The sequence below is a fragment of the Geotrypetes seraphini genome, chromosome 1, assembly GCF_902459505.1.
Source record: "Geotrypetes seraphini chromosome 1, aGeoSer1.1, whole genome shotgun sequence".
Lineage (NCBI taxonomy): Eukaryota > Metazoa > Chordata > Amphibia > Gymnophiona > Dermophiidae > Geotrypetes > Geotrypetes seraphini.
In genome coordinates, this window is record NC_047084.1 from 378,102,046 (window position 1) to 378,119,434 (window position 17,389).

Genomic DNA, 17,389 nt, shown 5'->3' on the forward strand with positions numbered 1-17,389 from the left:
AAAAAGATAAATTTTTGGTTATTATTTTTATTTAGATACATCTAAAAACATAATTGTTTTTTAAAACAACACACATTTTTTAAATTTAAAGAGAGACTAAGTAGAGTCTAATTTTACAGTGAGAGAGGGCAGAGTCTCAGCGGCAAAAACTGGGACTTAACTGTTCATTTTTTTTTTTTTCTACCGTGTTTCCCCGATGATAAGGCAGGGCCATCAAATAAGACAGCCCCCCCTTTTTAGAAAAAAATGTAAAATAAGGCACCCCCCCGCAAATAAGCCACCCACCGATACCTGCGCTTACCCGAATCGGGTGGTACAGTGGGTGACTCCGTGTGGTCCCTGGCACCCCCGACACGATCGGGGCAAGAGGGAGCTCAAGCCCTCTTGCCCCCCCGCCTCCCCGACACGATCGGGGCAAGAGGGAGCCCAAGCCCTCTTGCCCCCCCGACTCCCCGACACGATCGGGGCAAGAGGGAGCCCAAGCCCTCTTGCCCCCCGACTCCCCGACACGATCGGGGCAAGAGGGAGCCCAAGCCCTCTTGCCCCCCCGACTCCCCGACACGATCGGGGCAAGAGGGAGCCCAAGCCCTCTTGCCCCGCCGATTCCCCAACTCCCCGACAATATCGGGCCAGGAGGGAGCCCAAGTCCTCCTGGCCACGGCGACCCCCTAACCCCACCCTGCACTACATTACGGGCAGGAGGGATCCCAGGCCCCCCTGCCCTCGACGCAACCCCCCCCCCCCCCCACCGCCCGCCCCCCCCAAGAACCTCCGACCGCCCCCCCCCAGCCGACCCGCGACCCCCCTGGCCGACCCCCACGACACCCCCAACCCCCTTCCCCGTACCTTTCTGTAGTTGGCCGGACAGACGGGAGCCAAACCCGCCTGTCCGGCAGGCAGCCAACGACGGAATGAGGCCGGATTGGCCCATCCGTCCCAAAGCTCCGCCTACTGGTGGGGCCTAAGGCGCCTGGGCCAATCAGAATAGGCCCGGGAGCCTTAGGTCCCTCCTGGGGGCAGGGCCTGAGGCACATGGTCGGGTTGGGCCCATGTGCCTCAGGCCCCGCCCCCAGGAGGGACCTAAGGCTCCCGGGCCTATTCTGATTGGCCCAGGCGCCTTAGGCCCCACCAGTAGGCGGAGCTTTGGGACGGATGGGCCAATCCGGCCTCATTCCGTCGTTGGCTGCCTGCCGGACAGGCGGGTTTGGCTCCCGTCTGTCCGGCCAACTACAGAAAGGTACGGGGAAGGGGGTTGGGGGTGTCGTGGGGGTCGGCCAGGGGGGTCGCGGGTCGGCTGGGGGGCGGTCGGAGGTTCTTGGGGGGGGCGGTCGTTGGGGGGAGGGGGGTTTGCGTCGAGGGCAGGAGGGCCTGGGATCCCTCCTGCCCGTAATGTAGTGCAGGGTGGGGTTAGGGGGTCACCGTGGCCAGGAGGACTTGGGCTCCCTCCTGGCCCGATCGTGTCGGGGAGTCGGGGGGGGCAAGAGGGCTTGGGCTCCCTCTTGCCCCGATTGTGTCGGGGAGTCGGGGGGGCAAGAGGGCTTGAGCTCCCTCTTGCCCCGATCGTGTCGGGGAGTCGGGGGGGCAAGAGGGCTTGGGCTCCCTCTTGCCCCGATCGTGTCGGGGAGTCGGGGGGGCAAGAGGGCTTGAGCTCCCTCTTGCCCCGATCGTGTCGGGGAGTCGGGGGGGCAAGAGGGCTTGGGCTCCCTCTTGCCCCGATCGTGTCGGGGAGTCGGGGGGGCAAGAGGGCTTGGGCTCCCTCTTGCCCCGATCGTGTCGGGGAGTCGGGGGGGGCAAGAGGGAGCCAGGCGGAGAGAGGGCAGTTAAGCGCAGTGCCTGCGCGGAAGGATGCAGCTCGGGCGACTTCGTTGTGTGAAACGAAGTTCGTTGTACGAATCAAGACATAAAGTTCGTTGTGCGCAGCGTTCGCTGTGCGAGGCGTCCGTTATGCGAGGCACCACTGTAGAAGGCATTTACAAAGCTACACATTCTAGAGTAGTTAATTAAAGAGTGATTAAATATTTCTTTCTACCTAATGTTTGAGGTGGCGTTAGAGACGGTTGCTTCCTAAATCATTGGTGAGACCCCGAAATCCAAACAATCAGATAGCTGATACATGCATGTCTCACAGAGCAGAAGAAAAAGCCACCACAGTCATTTTAAAAAAAGTGTGTATTCACCATTATAAAATGGGAGGTACATATATAAATTTTCAGCCTACCTTAAGCACACCCCATTTTATCCCAGCATGTATATTGCCACTTTCTGAAATCATGTGTATTTGATCTAAATTTTGCTTGCATCTATTTCTTGGTGTAAATGCTTCTGAAATGACCTCTACAATAGAGAAACTCACTTTTCTTCAAGAACATCAGAATTGAAAGGCAAACAGGAACTGAAATAGCACAGGACGAAAATACCATTTGCCACAAATACAGTTACTGAATCTCTATGGACCTTCTTTTTTTTTCCAGTGTGGGTGTGGAGATGTAATACACTGTGTTCAAGGAACAGGGAATGGAAAGATTGTTGGGAAAAATTCACAGTGGTCTTCTATAGTAACTTTGTTTCAATAAACTAGCAATAGGAAGAACAGCAGGAACAAATTGTTGAGACTGCTTTTGCAAAGTATTTGTACAAGGGTAATCAATAAACTGGGAAATATAGTAGCTGGTCTGCAGCTGTTTAATTCCACGCTGGATCACGTTGCTAATGTCGACTTCTCCCCACATATTTCCTGTCAATTGATTATGTATACACATGAGACATGGTTATAGTGGGCTGCAAAATGAAACAAGAACCATGAAATGATGATTTTATCTGTGCCTATATAGAATAAGGTCTATAGGTAGCATGCATAAATAACTACATTGACAGGGTGTGTTCATGTTCTGCCAATATTTTTGGACCCACCCAGTATTACATTCACAGGTACAGAAATCACCTAATGTAGAAATTATAGGTTTATATATACAGTGGTACCTTGGTTTACGAGCATAATTCGTTCCAGAAGCATGCTCGTAAACCAAATTACTCGTATATCAAAGCTAGTTTCTCCATAGAAAGTAAGGGAAACTCGCTTGATTCGTTCCCTCCCCCCCCCCCCCCCGAGGCCAGTGGCACTGCTCTACCCCCCCCCCCCCCGCTCACAAAGGCCCCCCCCTGGCGTGATCTGCCACCCCCCCCCCCGCAATCCGGAATCCTCCCCCGCTCGCATCGCCCCCCCCCCCCCCGCCGTGATCCGATATTCTCCCCGTACCCATCACCCACCCGAACGCATCACTTACCCCCCATTGGCACCCGGCACCAAGGCACAGGACATGCCGGTGCCTGTGCCCGAAGATCTCTCATCCTTTTTGCTGGGCCTTGAGCATCTGCACATGCTCAAGGCCTTAGTTCCTACTCTCTCCGAGATTCTCGGAGATCTCGAGAATCTCGGAGAGAGCAGGAACTAAGGCCTTGAGCATGCGTAGATGCTCAAGGCCCAGCAAAAAGGATGAGAGATCTTCGAGCACCGGCACCGGCATGTCCTGTGCCTTGGTGCCGGTGCCGGATGCCAGATGGGGGGGTAAGTGATACATTCGGATGGGTGATGGGTACGGAGGATATCGGATCGCGGCGGGGGGGGCGACGCGAGCGGAGGGATGCCGGATCATGCGGGGGGTGCCGGATAGCAGGGGGGAGGTGCTCGTACATCGAGGTAAGCTCGGTTTGCGAGGCACCAATATTGCAAATGTTTTGCGCATTTTGCAAAACACTCGCAAACTGGTGCACTCGTAAACCGAGGTACCACTGTATATATATATCTTCTAAACATATACAGTACAACCATCAACATGGCCATAGCTTACTAACTTGACTGATGGTCATTCTTTGCAGCGCTTCTAGTCTGGTCAAGGCGCAGATAAGAGATTTCATTGAGGAGAGAAATCATCAACAGGGCTAATGCTGAGATGTACCATTTTATTGTTAACCCCAGTTATTAGTATGTATTTATTTGTTCTAATTTTTAGCCAATCCTCCCAAAGGAGTTCAGAATGGGTTATAAATCAGGAACTCAGGCATGTTCCCTATCTGTTTCGGCAGGCTTACAATCTATCTAATGTACCTGGGGCAGTGAAGGATTAAGTGAGTTGCTCAGAGTCACAAGGAGCAGTGTGGGATTTGCTGACATTGTAGCTCTAACCACTATGCCATACTCTCCTGCAGTTATTAGTAACTACCGTGTTTCCCTGAAAATAAGGCAGGGTCTTATATTAATTTGTCCTCCAAAAAACGCACTAGGGCTTATTTTCGGGGAAACACGTGCCATGTTATATATATCGCTCCCATCCCTTTGTGCCTTACATACCACCTTACCACCTTACATACCTCCGAAGCCTCAAAACCAGAGGCAGAGCTCTGAACAATCTGCTACGCGACTTTCCCTGCCAGGGCCTTCCTTAAGCCGCATCACTATCAGTGACATGGCAGAGGGTAGGCCCCGGTGGGGAAGGCTGTGAAGCAGCCCGTTCAGAGTCTGCTCCCCCTTTCTCTCTTCCATCCTCACGTCCATCCAGCATCTGCTCCCCGCCACTCCCCTCACATCCAATGTCTACCTCCTTCTCTTTCTCCATCCACCTCATTTCCATCAGCATCTGCCTCTTTCTCCACACCAATCATATCCAGTATCCTTCCCCCTAGTGCCTCTCTTTCTCCCCATCTCCCTGCAACCCAATTCCATCAGTATCTGTCCCCCCCTCTTACCCTCCACCCCACTTCCCTCTCCCTCCACCACCCTTCTATACCAGTATAATGTTCCTTTCTCTCTCCCTCCACCCCAATGCCATTCAGTATCTTGCCCCTTCACCTCCCCAACGCTGCTGTATGCTTCTCGAACCAGCAGCAGTGGCTGTAAACTTAAATGCAGCCATCGCAGGACCTATCTGCACCTCCCCGAGGCTGCTGGCTCTGCTCCAGGACAAGGAAGTGATGTCAGAAGGGGTGGACTAGCATCTGGAGGGAGGTGAAGGAAGGTCTCACGATGGCTAAATTTAAAGTTTACTGCCGCTGCTGCTGGTTCGGGAAAGCAGGAGCGGCAGAGTAGGGTGGGAGGTCCTGGACCCAGTATGGCCCACTGTGCACCCCCTTAGAGCATGCACCTGGGGTGAACCGCTCCCCCCCCCCCCCTTGTTACGCCACTGACTTAAGAGGGATATTGTTAATAAAGCTGCAGCCAACAAAATGCCACAAATGTTAATGGATTTTTGGTTTATTTGATTGTGTGTTAAATATAGTTGTTCATGTGTGCTGTGAATGCCAGTGTCATTGAGAAATTAAAGAAGAAATGCATTCAGGATTGTGAATAGCAAGTGACAGTAGACACAAGCTATTTACAATTACTTGTATAGTAATTTAAATCCAATTCATCCTGCTTTTTGACTAATGAACTAGAGATATGGAAGATTATGAATATCTTATGTTGGTCATTGGCCTTCCAATATTTCTATTTATTTATTTATTCACTTTTTTAGCCCGATCTCCTATAAGAGACCAGAACGTGTTACAAGTTCACATACATCATATAAGTTAGTGATATAAAGGTTTGAGTAAAGACTTCTAATAGTGATAAGCGAAAAGATAATTTGAGAAAGACTTCTAATACTGATGATAGAATGACTCAGCCTTCTTACAGTGGTAGGACCATTCCCATACGCTAAAGCAGGGGTAGGGAACTCCGGTCCTTGAGAGCCGTAGTCCAGTCGGGTTTTCAGGATTTCCCCAATGAATATGCATTGAAAGCAGTGCATGCAAATAGATCTCATGCACATTCATTGGGGAAATCCTGAAAACCCGACTGGACTACGGCTCTCGAGGACCGGAGTTCCCTACCCCTGCCATACACTAAAGGATAAATCTAACATAAGTGATTGGACCTTTTACAGTGGCAAGACAATATAGCCGTGTTTTTCTGTTGGGGAGGTGGGGGAGGGTAAGAACTGAGAAGGCTCGTGATTCTGTTTGGGGGTAGGGAAATTATCCTTTGATGCAGGCCAGGGTCAGACCTCTAGCCTTTGACATCCCCCAATCCCAGTTGTTCCTATTCTTATAACTATGCAGCCATAGGAAAGTTAATGAACTTTAGGGCAAAGAGGACAGAACAGTGATGATGAACCTTTTAGAGACCAAGTGCCCAAACTGCAATCCAAAACCCACTTATTTATCGCAAAGTATTGGACTGCTGGGCAGAGGGGCGGGTGATATGAGAAATGTCCTCAGGCACGCGTGGAGGAGGGAGGGGAGCAGCCCGGCCCCGCATCCCTCTGGCTTTCTAGTACCGTGTTTCCCCGAAAATAAGACACTGTCTTATATTAATTTTGGCTCCAAAAAAACGCACTAAGGCTTATTTTCGGGGATGTCTTATTTTTTTTGTGTACAACAATCATCTCTCCCTTCCTCTCCTCCACCCCAATTCTTCCTTTTTCCTGTCTTCCCCATCCTCCTTGTGCAGCATCTTTCCATCCTTCCCTCCCATCCCCCCCATGCAGCAGAACCCCAAAAGCAAATTGTGTTGCGTTAGATCTAATCTAATCTAAGCACTGTTCTTGTATGCCGCATCTTCCCTATATAATAGAGCAGTGGTTCCCAACCCTGTCCTGGAGGAACACCAGGCCAATTGGGTTTTCAGGCTAGCCCTAATGAATATGCATGAAGCAAATTTGCATGCCTATCACTTCCATCATATGCAAATCTCTCTCATGCATATTCATTAGGGCTAGCCTGAAAACCCGATTGGCCTGGTGTTCCTCCAGGACAGGGTTGGGAATCACTGTAATAGAGCTTTAAATGATTAACAAATAAATAAATTACGGATCCTTAAACTGAATTTCAAATGTCATAACATTTCTGACATAAAAAAGTCTTGAGATCTTATAACAGAGCAAATTCATTGCGTAAAATGAACGATAAGAGTTTAAGCAACTTGGACAGATAATACGAAGCCATTCCATGCAGGAGAACCCTGATGACCCCGCTAACCCATCCCCTTGTGCAGCATCTTTCCATACCTCCTTCCCATCCCACAGAAGAACCCCGATGACCTTCCCACCATAAGGCTGACATACCTTGGTTCCGAACAGCAGGGGCTGCAGCACCCTGAACAGGCTGCTTTGCGGCTTTCCCTGCCTGGGCCTTCCCTGTGCTGTGTCACTGATGACATCATCAGTGATGTGGCAGAAGAAAGGCCCCAACGGGGAAAACCATGAAGCAGCCTATTCAGAGTGCTGCAGCCGCTGCTTTTCGGAATGAAGGTATGTCGGCGGGGTAATGAACTCTGGAAAACTCTGTGCTGGGGCGACAGTGCGCGTGCCCACAGAAAGGGCTCTGAGTGCCCCCTCTGGCACGTGTGCTGTAAGTTCGCCACCACTGCCTTAGAAGCTCATCATTGCCCTCATTTATATACAATTAGGATCCCTTTCATTTGTTATACAGCCATATGATTGCAGCAAATTTTTTGATGTGCCACTGACTTAAGCAGTCAACTTTTACCCACATGTCCATCAACGTACCTGAGGAATTATCATCTAATTTGTTCAAAACTGAATTTATCATATTTTCATCTTTATTTCATAGAGATGGGTGTTATATATTAGGCAAGTGTTTAATTACAAAGTGTAAGAGAAATAGGGAGGGTGTGGTTTTAACTCCTGCAAGAAATACTGAAAAGTTAGCCTACTTCCATTATTTATCACTTTATCTGCCACTCTGTTTTGTGTGTGAGATTAAGAGCAAGTTGAAATCTCTGGGAACTATTCCACACTTTTGTTATATTAAAGCATGTGCCAGTTTTCACTTACTTTGATTTTTTCCGTATCTTTATGTTGTCAGGTTTGTTCTTTCCATTGATTTCTTTCTCATCTTTGAACCACTTGAATTTGAGGGAGGGCTGCTCCGTGCTGGCTTCACATCTCAACACCAGCTTCTTCCCCGCAATCACCTCCTGGTCTTTAACCTCCTTCAGTTTGGGGGGCAGAGCTAAAAGGAAGGAGAAGTGTGGTGATGAATAGGCATGGAAAAGCTAAAATATACCAGAAATGTAAAGCTATGCCTGCGTCAGGGGTGAGTAACTTGCACCCCCAAGACTATGGGAAGTATACACAGAAAATGCCATTAACCAAAGTTTTGGCAATTTTAAATACTGTTTTTCACAAATAGTTTCAAAATAGCAGTAGAGAATTCATTAACACTCCCCCCTTTTTACAAAACTGTAGCATGGCTTCTAGTGCCAGCCGCGGCGGTAACAGCTCCGGCCCTCACAATAATCCTATGAGTGTCGGAGCTGTTACCGCCGCGGCCAACGCTAAAAACCATGCTACAGTTTTGTAAAAGGGAAGGGACTAAACTTTTAAAGTATTTACAGAACTATACCCTAACAAGTCAGTGGTAAAAATTCACGTTCACTTAAGGCCTCTTTTTCAAAGCCGCGCAGCAACAGCCCCAAAGTCCTTTAAATCTCTATGGGCTTCGGGGCCACTAGTGCGACTTTGTAAAAGAGGCCGTTAATCATCACACTGAGTTTTATTGGCAGTAAATTATATGACACATTTGTTTATTTCTGCGTACAGCCCACAAGGGACAGTAGTGACATTCATGTGGCCCTCTGTGTATAAAGATTGCCCAACCCTGACCTACTTAATACTTAAATTGTAATCATGCTAGCCAATTCACAAAAATAGCTGAAGAACAGTAAAAACACACAAGCCCATACATTAGATTATGCTATCTGATTCCTATGTGGAATTTAGGAGACTTTTAAAGACATATTTGTTCCTGAAACATTTAGGCAACTAATTGGTAGAGATACTGTAATGAACTACCTAGATCAGGGGTGTCCAATGTCGGTCCTCGAGGGCCGCAATCCAGTCGGGTTTTCAGGATTTCCCCAATGAATATGCATGAGATCTATTAGCATACAATGAAAGCAGTGCATGCAAATAGACCTCATGTATATTCATTGGGGAAATCCTGAAAATCCGACTGGACTGCGGCCCTCGAGGACCGACATTGGACACCCCTGACCTAGATCATTATAGTATTATTTCTAATTATTTGGTTATATAATTTCATCTCTTAATTGTGTAATCTTTTAATTTTTTGTAAACCGCATAGAACTTTACAGCCCTGCGGTATATAAATTGATTATTATCATTATTATTATTAAAATCATCACAATTTTTATAGTGTTTATACATATTGATATGTTAAGTAACTGTAACTGGGTTTTTTGTTTTTGTTTTTTAAATCTTCACTTGAAACTTTTGTGTGTGACTAGTGGGCTAGGTTTCAGCAGTCTGACCGTCCAAGCTGATTATCAATTCAATCTGACAAGCAAGATTTTTGGTTGCAAATCTTCCTAAATCGATGGGCTCTAACTAGCGAGCGAGAATAAGGACATTACGCTCCGAGGCACCTAAACTCAGGAGACCTTTTACTAAAGCTCAATAAGGAGTTAACACACGAATTGGTGCGCAATAACTGTTACCGGACATGCACGACAACTGCTTCCATAGTGTCTCGAGGGCACATTAGGGGGCAGAAACTAGGTGGCTCATGGGTGGAGAACTGGCACATAAGAGACAATTCCACAAACGGTGCCTAAGTTACCCCCCCCCCCCCTTTTACAAAACCGTAGTGCGGTTTTTAGCGCTGGCCAGGGCAGTAACAGCACTGACGCTCATAGGAATTCTATGAACGTCGGAGCTGTTACTGCCACGGCCGGTGCTAAAAACTGCACTATGGTTTTGTAAAAGGGGGGGAGGGGTTAGTTAAGAAATGCCATTTAAAATGACAAAGTACATGAAAGTATATCTTTTTAAGCTCTGTTAGGGTCTGAGTTAGGATGAGGGAGAAGGAGTGATGACTGTTGAGTGCTGAGTGCTGGTCACGGAGGTGTTCGATGGTCTGGTTTGTTTTATCTGACATAAATATAATTGGAAGGATTGGAGGAGATTAAATTATAACTTCTGGTGGAACTCTTTATGCCATATTTATAAAATGGAAAGGTTTATTGCATTGCAACGGGGATACTTTAAGAAGTTTCAGGATGTGTGGAAACCATTAACAAAGTATTGTAAAGATTAATTTGAAATTGTTTCCCTTATACTTATCGATTTAAGGGGTAGGGAGGGGGGAATTTTATTATTACATGTTTTATATGATAATGGAATATAAGGGTGGGTGGGGTGGGAAAAGGGAATGGATATGTTTTTATGTAATATATCAATGATTGTTTCTAAGTGATGTAGTTAATGTTAATCTGAATGAATATATTTAACACTTAATGAAATTTTGAAAATGAATAAAGAATATATAAAAAAAAAAATATGCAATTTGATTTTTATATGTAAGTATGTACGGTAATTGGTACAGTGTGGTGTTGTATTGATTTGTACAATGAATGTTAATGTCTTATTTTTGTATATTCATATGTAACTCGCCCTGAATAAGGGCAGGGGAGAAATAAATAAAGAAATAAACAAACAAAAACATGTTAGCCCCTAATGCAGCTTAGCAAAAGGCCCCTTAGTTAGCTGGTGCTGAAAATTAACACAACGATTCCTCTCCCACCATCCCACATGGACTATGAAGCACACATTTTAGAACCTTAAAGGTTTCCAAGAAAGCAACCATCACAGCAGTACCAATTAAATAACTCGGAGAAGAAAGCGGTGCTTTGCAAGGACATATTCCAAGTGCCCCAAAGTTTGAAAGAATAGGGGAAAGAAAGCAGATACCAACAATTCCTGTCTTAACGTGCACCACGGAACCCTGCTATTTCACAGCTTGAATGAGTTTTTCATATCATCTTACAATTCTACGGTCTGCCCCTCTTCCAACCCACATTGGCCCATAATCACACGGAACATTATATGAATCAAAACCATCTAACTTTGTAAAATGATTCCACACTCCAAGCAAGTTAATTTGCTCATTACCAAGTCATGCTCTGCTGCCACATCAAATATTGCCACATATTGTTCAAGACAGGAAATAAACTTTGCTACACATCCTCTGAAAAGATACGCCGATATTGTACAACGCGAGATAAGTTATTATCTTGGTTTTGGACAAAGCAAAACTTTCTCCTATCGCTACACCAGCGCTCAACCATACACAGCATTGTCAATCAGCCCTAGGCCTCAACACGTTCAACAGGAAACCTGCAAAATATTATCATTTCGCAGCAAGCCTTGCAAGGTTCTAGAAAAGAAAATAAATAAATAATTTTCAGGGTTCGGTTTGTGGTGCCTCCTGCTGCACTTGCTGAATGGGCCGGGTGGAAATTGCTAACTCATGGAAGGATGGGAGTGACTTAATTCGGGCCTGGAAGCTGAAGTCTGTGCTCTGCTCTACAGTCTGAAAGCAGAACAGACAAGGGATGTGCAAGCAACTAAAGCTACATAGGGATTGTCAACAGCACTTCCCATCAGCTCCTGCTGATTTAAAACTCCCAAAAGACAGCAAAGTCCCAGAAAGGTCATTTTTAAACTGTCTCATCAATAGTGTACACTCTAGCTCAATAATGAACTTACTTGCTCAACAGTGCGCACTATAATGCATCCTATTTATCAACAGATGCAATAGTGCATAAGTACTGTGGAGCGATAATACTGTTCCTGTAGGACTTTTTCAATAATATGCAGAAACAAAACAGAAGAAAAAGCAAAAACTTGCCTCCAGAAACAACACAACAAATGCACAGAGAGGCAAACAAGATGTTTTAATCCAACCAAATACAGTGTTCCTCTGTGAATTCTTGATTCGCGGACTCAGTTATTCGCAGTATTTTCTGACTGCCTCTTCTGGTCAGAAAATACAGGGAATGAGTCTTGAATCAGCCTTCTGCATAGCTGATTCCTCCTCCTCTCCCCCCCCCCCCCCCGCCAGTCAGCCAATCAGCCTTCTGCACAACTGATTCCTCCTCCTCTCCCCCCCTGGTCAGCCAATCAGCCTTTTGCACAGCCGATTCCTCCCCCCCCCCCCCCCCCCCCCGGTCAGTCAATCAGCCTTCTGCACAGCCGATTCCTCCTCCTCCTCTCCCCCTCTGGTCAGCCAATCATCCTTCTGCACAGCCGATTCCTCCTCCTCTCCTCACTGGAGCATATCGAGTATAATTTACTGCACCTGCCAGTGCCCCAGCTGCCCTCTCTTGTCTTTTTACAGACTGAAAACCGCATATGCGGTTTTTCGAAATTCGCGTGTGTTCCTGGAATGGAACCCCCATGAATTCAGGGAAGTACTATACAATATATTTATTAGGCAATAAAACAGTCTAAAGAAGAGAAAAACCTCTACTGTTATAGTCTCAACTAGGATCCCAGTTTCGGCAAAGGCCTTCCTCAGGGGACTAGTAAGTAACTGATATGACACAAGCGCAGGTAAAAGTGACCATCTCACCGTGACAGCAATTATGATGGTCACAATCGCTGTCATGGCGAGACGGTCACTTTTACCTGCGCTTGTTTCAAATTAGTACCTTACTAGTCCCCCGAGGAAGGCATTTAAACATAGAAACATAGAAATAGACGGCAGATAAGGGCCCACGGCCCATCTAGTCTGCCCACCTTAATGTCCCTTCCCTTACCTTTGCCCTGTGAATAGATCCCATGTGCCGATCCCATTTGGCCTTAAAATCAGGCACGCTGCTGGCCTCAATCACCTGTAGTAGAAGACTATTCCAGCGATCAACCACTCTTTCAGTGAAAAAGAATTTCCTGGTGTCACCTCGTAGTTTCCCACCCCTGATTTTCAACGGATGCCCTCTTGTTGTCGTGGGACCCTTGAAAAAGAAGATATCTTCCTCCGCCTCGATGCGGCCCGTAAGATACTTGAACGTCTCGATCATGTCCCCCCCTCTCTCTGCGCTCCTCGAGCGAGTATAGCTGTAATTTGTCAAGCCGTTTTTTGTATGGTAGATCCTTGAGTCCCGAGACCATCCGGGTGGCCATTCTTTGCACCGACTCCAGTCTCAGCACATCCTTGCGATAATGCGGCCTCCAGAATTGCACACAGTATTCCAGGTGGGGCCTCACCATGGATCTATACAATGGCATAATGACTTCCGCCTTACGACTGACGAAACCCCTTCGTATGCAGCCCATGATTTGTCTTGCCTTGGACGAAGCCTGCTCCACTTGATTGGCAGACTTCATGTCCTCACTGACGATTACCCCCAAGTCTCGTTCTGCTACCGTTTTTGCTAGGATCTCGCCATTAAGGGTATAAGACTTGCATGGATTCTGGCTGCCCAGGTGCATAACTTTGCATTTTTTGGCATTGAAGTTAAGTTGCCATGTCCTAGACCATCGCTCCAGTAGGAGTAGGTCGTGCATCATGTTGTCGGGCACTGAATCTTCGTCTGTTGTGCATTTGCCCACTACATTACTCAGTTTGGCGTCATCGGCGAATAATGTTATTTTACCTCGAAGCCCTTCTGCCAAGTCTCTTATAAAGATGTTGAATAGGATTGGGCCCAAGACTGAGCCCTGTGGTACTCCACTAATCACCTCCGTCATTTCGGAGGGGGTGCCGTTCACCACCACCCTTTGGAGCCTACCTCCAAGCCAGCTCCCAACCCATTTCGTCAATGTGTTACCTAATCCTATAGAACTCATCTTGCTCAGTAACCTGCGGTGTGGTACGCTATCGAATGCTTTGCTAAAGTCCAGGTACACGATGTCCAGGGACTCCCCAATATCCAGCTTCCCCGTTACCCAGTCAAAGAAGCTGATCAGGTTGGATTGGCAGGATCTCCCCTTAGTAAATCCATGTTGTCGGGGATCCCGTAGATTCTCCTCATCCAGGATCTTATCTAATTGGTGTTTGATTAGAGTTTCCATTAGTTTGCTCACTATCGATGTTAGACTCACTGGTCTGTAGTTTGCTGTCTCCATCTTTGAGCCTTTCTTGTGGAGTGGAATGACGTTAGCCGTCCTCCAGGCCAACTGGACGCTGCCTGTACTAAGGGAGAGGTTGAAGAGCGCGGACAGTGGCTCCGCCAAGACATCACTCAGCTCCCTAAGCACCCTGGGGTGCAGGTTGTCCGGCCCCATTGCTTTGTTAACCTTGAGCTTTGACAGCTCACCGTAGACACTGCTGGGCGTAAACTCAAAGTTACTAAACGGGTCAACTGAGCCAACCCTTGTCTGTAGCTGAGGGTCGAGCCCTGGCGCTTCTCGGGTGAAGACTGAGCAGAAGTATTCATTTAATAGTTGGGCTTTTTCCGAATCCTTTTCCACATAGTCTCCGTCTGGTTTCCTAAGACGTACAATCCCGCCTGAGTTTTTTCTTCTATCACTGATATACCTGAAGAAGGATTTATCTCCCTTCTGGATGTTCTTTGCTAGAGACTCCTCCATGAGGAATTTAGCCTCCCTGACTGCTGTTTTGACGGCTTTTGATTTGGCCAGGTAGTCTGCTCTAGAGTCCTGCTTCCCTGATTGTTTGTAAGAGATGAATGCTTTTTTCTTCTCCTTGATCAGGTCTGAGATCTCTGCAGTAAACCACTGTGGCTTCTTGTTCCTTCGCCGTTTACTTACTGATTTTACATAGCGGTTTGTTGCTTCTTGTATGGTTGCTTTCAAAGTCGACCACATGTCTTCCACGTTATCGGTTTCTTCTTGGCTTTGTAGCGCCTGGTGAACGAAGTCTCCCATTTCTTTGAAATTTGTGTCCTTGAATTTGAGGACTTTGGTTAGTGTAGTAGATTTAGTGAAACCTTTCCTGATATTGAACCATACCATGTTGTGGTCACTGGAGGCCAATGTGTCGCCCACCGAGACCTCTGTGACATTTTCTCCATTGGTAAGTATCAGGTCCAGTATTGCCTGATCCCTTGTCGGTTCCAACACCAGTTGCCTGAGGCTTGCTCCTTTCATAGAGTTTAATAGCCTCCTGCTGCTGCCGGAAGCAGAGGTAAGTGTAACCCAATCCACATCAGGCATGTTGAAGTCACCTAGCAATACTGTGTCCCCACGCAAGGTGATATTTTCTATATCTTCGATTATTTCCATATCCAGGTCATCCTGTTGTCTTGGGGGTCTGTAAATTACGCCAAGATACAAGCATTTGTCCTTCCCTCTGGCCAAATTAACCCAAAGGGATTCCCCAGTATACTGGACATCTGAGATTCTCGTGACCTTAATGTCATCTTTAGTATATAATGCTACACCCCCTCCCTTCATACCCTCTCTGTCCCGGCGAAGCAAGTTGTAACCCGGTATGACCATGTCCCACCCGTGGGAGTCTGTGAGCCAGGTTTCGGATATCGCCACCACATCCAGGTCGGCATTCCTTATTTCTGTTTCCAATTCCAGGATCTTGTTTCCTAAACTGTGTGCGTTGACGTACATAGCCCTCCATGTTATATTTTTGTTATGTCTCAGTGGGGATATTCCTGTTTGAGCTATTTGAACACCTTTAGCATTGTTTGTGTTATTTGTGCTTTCCTGAGGCTCAGAACCACAATGTGTACTCCCCATATACCCAGAACTACAGTGTGTACTCCCCCTAGACCCGGAATTACAATGTGACCCATAAATATGATGTGACCCTACTCCCGACTCAAAAGTGTGTGCACTCACCACTGACCCAGAATTTCGGTGTCTACTTTCCTCAGCCTCATAAATGTATTGGCATTTTAGTTCGCCTGGTATGTTGTTTGTGCCTGTACCCTCCCCCGACTTACCTAGTTTAAAGCCCTGTGCCGAAACTGGGATCCTAGTTGGGATCATAACAGAAGAGAGGTTTTTCTCTTCTTTGGACTGTTTTATGGACTAATAAATATATTGAATTTGATTGGATTAAGACATCTTTCTTGCCTCTCTGTTTGTTTGTTGGGACCTTTTCAATAGACACACTACCCAAATGATTTTGCTAATCACCCAGCTAGTTTAACAGAAAATGCTATGATACTAAACAGTATTCCCGTACCTCTATCTGGCTACTGCTTCATGCCACCATCTAGCAAACCTTTCTGGGGAGAACACTGAATAAAGCGTACCATTAAACAATAGTGCAAACTCTTTAATCAGTAGAGCACACTATAGAGCAGTGGTCTCACATTCAAACCCTTTGCAGGGCCACATTTTGGATTTGTAGGTACTTGGAGGGCCTCAGAAAAAAAAAATAGTTAATGTCTTATTAAAGAAATTACAACTTTGCATGAGGTAAAACTCTTTATAGTTTATAAATCTTTCCTTTTGGCTAAGTCTTAATAATAATATTGTAATTTATAGCTAAAGAGACATATGATCAAGAAACTGTTTTATTTTACTTTTGTGATTATGGTAAACATACCGAGGGCCTCAAAATAGTACCTGGCGGACCGCATGTGGCCCCCAGGCCGTGAGTTTGAGACTACTGCTATAGAGTATGGAGTATTAGCGCATGGAGCCACGTTGAATGCTATGAGCGTCAGGAGCAGCGCAGACCATTCAGTGCGGTTCCCTGCGCTAATAACCGCTAGCGCGGTTTAGTAAAAGGGGGGATTAATTTATTCTCTTGTTCTCAGAAAAGCTGTTTATTTCAATGCAAGAATGTCACATTTCTCATAATCTTTGACAAGCAGAACAGATGTGGTTTTAAAGAAGTTGTTAATCCAGACTGCCAATGGAAAAACAGTTTGTTCAACTTATAAATTAACAACTGGCTATGAACAAACCGGTGCATAGTTCAAATTATACACAAGACCTCAAACACCCGAAACACTACTAGAATGTGCTTCGTGTCCTTACAGGGGTGAAGTGGTCATCATCGGTCTTGTACCAGGATTCATTATTCAGTACTAGGGAATGACACGGGGAAAACATTTATCACCGTTCCCGCCCTGTCCATGTGAGCTCGTCCCTGTCCCCGCCCTGCAAACTGTTAGATCCCATCACACAAGCCTCAAATAGTTATGATTTTATACTGAACCTATTTTACTGAAGTATAAAAATAAATTATTCTGTACAATTGTCATTTTATAAACACAAATAATACAGAGCAAGGATCAACAAAACCCCTGTCTCCCCTCCCTTTCACAAATATCCCCTCCACTATTGTGAAAACTGAACAAACCAAATTACTACAGAATGCTACACAGAAAAATCAAACTAACAGAATACTTCAGTCACACATGGCAGGAACAGTGTTAGGGGAGAGCCCTAAGCCATCTGGAAGCTAAAGAAGCACAACCTGAGCTTTGCAGTCCCCAGTTATGTCTAATACCAGCTCTAGCAGGATACATATTTCAAATCTGAAATATTGTTATCACAAAATATAAAATAAATTTATTTTTTTTTCTACCTTTTGTTGTCTGGTAATTTTATTCTTCAAATCACATTGGTCTCAGGCTTTGGTTTTGGGTTCCTTC

General features: G+C 46.2%; 1 protein-coding gene across 5 annotated transcripts in view; it reads right to left on the reverse strand.

The window, feature by feature from the left end:
* The window catches only part of NRG1 (neuregulin 1), a 406,539-nt gene that overhangs the window by 323,317 nt on the left and 65,833 nt on the right, over positions 1-17,389 (reverse strand). For all 5 annotated transcript variants that reach the window (XM_033915850.1, XM_033915843.1, XM_033915822.1 and 2 more), the window contains exon 2: positions 7,833-8,010. In XM_033915850.1, coding sequence (XP_033771741.1) covers positions 7,833-8,010 — 178 coding nt within the window. The remainder of the gene's footprint in view (positions 1-7,832; positions 8,011-17,389) is intronic.